Consider the following 3,714-nt stretch of genomic DNA (forward strand, 5'->3'; position numbering starts at 1 on the left):
CCCGTGAAAACCAAATTGATTTGCAAATGAGTGTATTTCTTGAAAACAGTGCAATTTGGGTTCAAGTAGATCATAAGGTCGATGGAAACTCGGGGACTGCGCCTACCAGATGAGCCCCAAGAAGGGCGAAACCAGTCGTGGGCTGTCGAAGGGTTTTCAGCAACCTTGTGAGTAGTTTCCTTTATGAAAATATACTGCGATACCTCGAATATCGTGCCAACTGAATCAGGAGGCGGCCTGTGTGCAGCACATTCAGCTGGAGGACATCGTAAACGAGAGATTCAATTGAGTTTCCCGTGAAAACCAAATTGATTTGCAAATGAGTGTATTTCTTGAAAACAGTGCAATTTGGGTTCAAGTAGATCATAAGGTCGTGGAAACTCGGCAACCTTGTGAGTAGTTTCCTTTATGTTTTGAGGGTACTTACATAGATTTTTGGGATAGAGGCTGAGATCCACTCAGGTCGAAATGTTTACGTCATTGTCAACTTTGAAGACCTAGTCTGAATGAACGGTGCTCAACACGAGTTCAAAAGTCGTATTAGCTTAATCTGAACACAGAGCTGTGGGTTAAGTAGCCAGATTCTAATGACCTCAGCAGTAAATGGCATCCTGAATTCAACTATTCTCGGTCGATTGTAAGGTATCTTGTGCTAAACTTAGTCTGTGTAATAATTCTAGACTTCACCTGGCATTTTTTCTCTCTTTGGGTGACCAGTTGCGGTCCCCACAAACCAGCGGGGGCGTTGGTTGAGAGACTGGTAAACCAAAGGGTTAACCTTATGTTTGTGCTTTATGGTTCCGATTGATTTACGAACCGTATCTCCAACCGTTATCCATTGTTTCACTCTATCTGGGGTGACCTATTGAGAAATACCCCAATTCAGCGAAGTGTTTGGAGTTTTTGACGAGAAAACTCACGTTCCTAGTCCACTGTGTCTTTCGAAAGGCGCACGTATGTTGCATCAAGCTCACCGATGCACCGTTCGCGCATGTAGGTGCACATTGAGTTCACCATCGCGAATCTTTTTGCCCCACTGGTTACGTTAATTCCGTTTTAGGCGGATAATCTATCGTCTTCAACAATGTCTCAAACTCAAGTAGATTGGACGTGCATAAGCGGTTTGCGAAATCTGGCCAGAAAATATTAAATTCAAGCATCCCCGTCGAGTTCCTTTGTTTTATTCCGATTGCATGAATGTCCTTCGTGACGTTGACCTACAAGTGCTGGATTTCCTGGGCATCCCGCATTTATTGTTCGAGAGTTTGTTCGTAATCATTTTGATCCGTACCTTCACTGTGTCTCGTGAAGTCGTTTGAAGGTTGCACTGTCCGTGTTTGGTGGTGTCAGTAATTTCCCTCAGTTCCCTTCATAACGCATTGTGTTTCCAAATGGATTGCCTGTTTTGAGCAGCCTGAATTTTGCCTCTTCCGGAGGTGACCCACCCTTCACTGAGACCCTTACACTACCACGTGTCACTTCGTTTAATCTAAAGCCGCTCCTCATGTACTTGATGGTTCTTTTCACTTGGGGGTGCATGAGGATCTGTCCCACACGGGCCATCAGTCGCCATGGTGTGAATCATAGTCATCGCTTAAGAACTTCCGCATTAGCCGTACGTATCATACTGTTGGGGACGTCAGATGTCTTGTTTTCGTATATGATGGCCGTTGCTCCAATCCACGCGTGATAGATTCTGAATACTGGAACGAGTACTCTTCTTTGTAGTCTAAGTGGACTCATCGTGCATGTGATTTCCTGATGGGTGTTGTTCGGTCGATTTTGGTGGTGTACAACTCTGCGTTGACTAACCGGCGACGAAACAGTACTGGTCAATTCTGCCTTGAAGCACCTGTGTCTGTCGGTATCTCGTCGACATTAGTTTTCAGTTTTCCATGATTGTTGTATCGCCCCACCTTCTGTTTTTGGGATTCAACGGTTTTCTCAAGCTTTGTGTAACAACCGTCTTTTTTTCTGTTGACTGCCCAATGTAGCCTCCATCTCAAGCACAACGAGATCGGCCGGTTCGTCTGACGGCGGTGCGGCTTCATATCGCTCGATTTGTCCACTATCTGTTCTTGGCAAAATCCGAAACCTTAGTCAAGGAACTACTCCGTTTAGACTTTTTGAATATTCTCATGGTAGGTGCTCATCCACTAATGCATTTTTTTATCGCGTAGATCTGCATTCAGATGACTTGCCACTTTTCTGCTTTTGTAATCGGTTTTTTTAGATGCTTGCAATTGTTTAGGTTACATGAAACGCAAGTTTTTTTGTATACTGAATGTAGACCAACTCTATCGTCCGAAGCCATTTATCAGCTGGCAAGAGTGTATTCTACCTTCTCTCGCATAACTGGGGCGTACAAAATTGAAGCCATTCCACTCGTTCAGCCTGATGCCCTAAACTGAACCAAAGTTACTGCGAACGACTTGAGCTTTTGATTTTACTAAATTGCGTCGGCATCACGTTGGTTTGTTTTCGTTCTCATGGTTGAATCTTCATTCAGTATTTGGGACTAGTGGTGTGCATCACGGAGTGTATGTTCTTACAGAAGTAAACACATCAGTGTTGATATAGCCAATGCATACCAGGTATGATAGCATTGAGCACCTTTGGTTTCGATCAAGGATCCACAGTTTCGTTTGCCGTCTGTTCATCGTTTCAAAACTAATCCGACTGATTTGGGGGCACCCGATGATCACCACCGAACGAACTTCACAGGATGTTCTTGTCCAAAAACATCGACAGATACGCATCATCTCTTTGAGATCCATCGTAAACAGTGTAGTGAAATAGGAAGTATGTGGGATATGACACCGCCTTTCTTGAACTGCCAAGACGCCCAGCTCATGCCCCAGGCTTCCACCATGTCCGGTTACTCCGAGATTGTTCTGGGGGTTGTTCTTGTCGCTGTCTTCTCATTTTTGTGCGTACTTTTGATTGTGTTCTACAGAACTCAGGTTACCTGCTGTTTTGGGGCCCAATACACAAAAAAGAAGGTCGAACGACCAGCTATCCTGGTTTCAATTTCGGCAAAACACTGTACGCAGGGTAGGGCCTTGAATTTCGCTTTCAGCAATGTTCTGGTGACCTGCAGACCATTCCGGAACAGCAGATTAGATTAACACGTAGTCATCAGGTGGTTGTTCAATTAAAGGAAAGTTTCGCAGAACGTTTTTGTGATGTGTCCGTTTTTTCCCAGCTCTTGAAATCCACAAACTTTGATGGAGTTCATTTTCTTAGCCTCAAGCTTAGTCCGTACGACAAATAAAGACCGAATCATTAGCCTGTTGAGGCTTTGTCGAACTTGCAACCGAGAAAAAAAGACTGATCTTAAAACAGTCTTCATGCTCCATCCACATGGGAATATACGACGTGCGTGTTTGGGCAGGCTAGTCGAACGGGCACAACTACCGAATACACGACAGTCGAATTGACGGCCACCTGGCCTGAACAGTTGAGGTTTGTTCGACCGTGGGAAGGACTGTAACGCTGTGACCATGTGTGGAGGGAATCCAACTGGCCAATTAGAACTCATGCAGTGCCTTGGTCTGAGCGAATCAAATCTACCTTCAGCTAGGGGAGGCCATTCGTTAACAACAACATATTTCATACTGTCATTCACGGCAGTGAAAACGACGAATTGGGTACAATTGAAGTTTTGTTGCATCGCTGACTCTATAGGAAACACGAGTCTATATATATATATAT

At 44.5% G+C, this 3,714-nt stretch overlaps 2 protein-coding genes across 2 annotated transcripts in view; one reads left to right on the forward strand and one right to left on the reverse strand.

Moving 5' to 3' along the window:
- T265_09686 (hypothetical protein) overlaps positions 1-3,714 on the forward strand; it is a gene marked incomplete at both ends in the record, with an annotated part of 71,864 nt that overhangs the window by 10,613 nt on the left and 57,537 nt on the right. Inside the window, one exon of the mRNA XM_009175841.1 lies at positions 1,995-2,141. Within this exon, the coding sequence (XP_009174105.1) occupies positions 1,995-2,141 (147 nt within the window). The remainder of the gene's footprint in view (positions 1-1,994; positions 2,142-3,714) is intronic.
- Positions 1-3,714, reverse strand: part of T265_09687 (hypothetical protein) — a gene marked incomplete at both ends in the record, with an annotated part of 19,362 nt that overhangs the window by 4,640 nt on the left and 11,008 nt on the right. The window lies entirely within an intron of this gene.

This window comes from Opisthorchis viverrini (assembly GCF_000715545.1).
Source record: "Opisthorchis viverrini unplaced genomic scaffold opera_v5_297, whole genome shotgun sequence".
NCBI lineage: Eukaryota > Metazoa > Platyhelminthes > Trematoda > Opisthorchiida > Opisthorchiidae > Opisthorchis > Opisthorchis viverrini.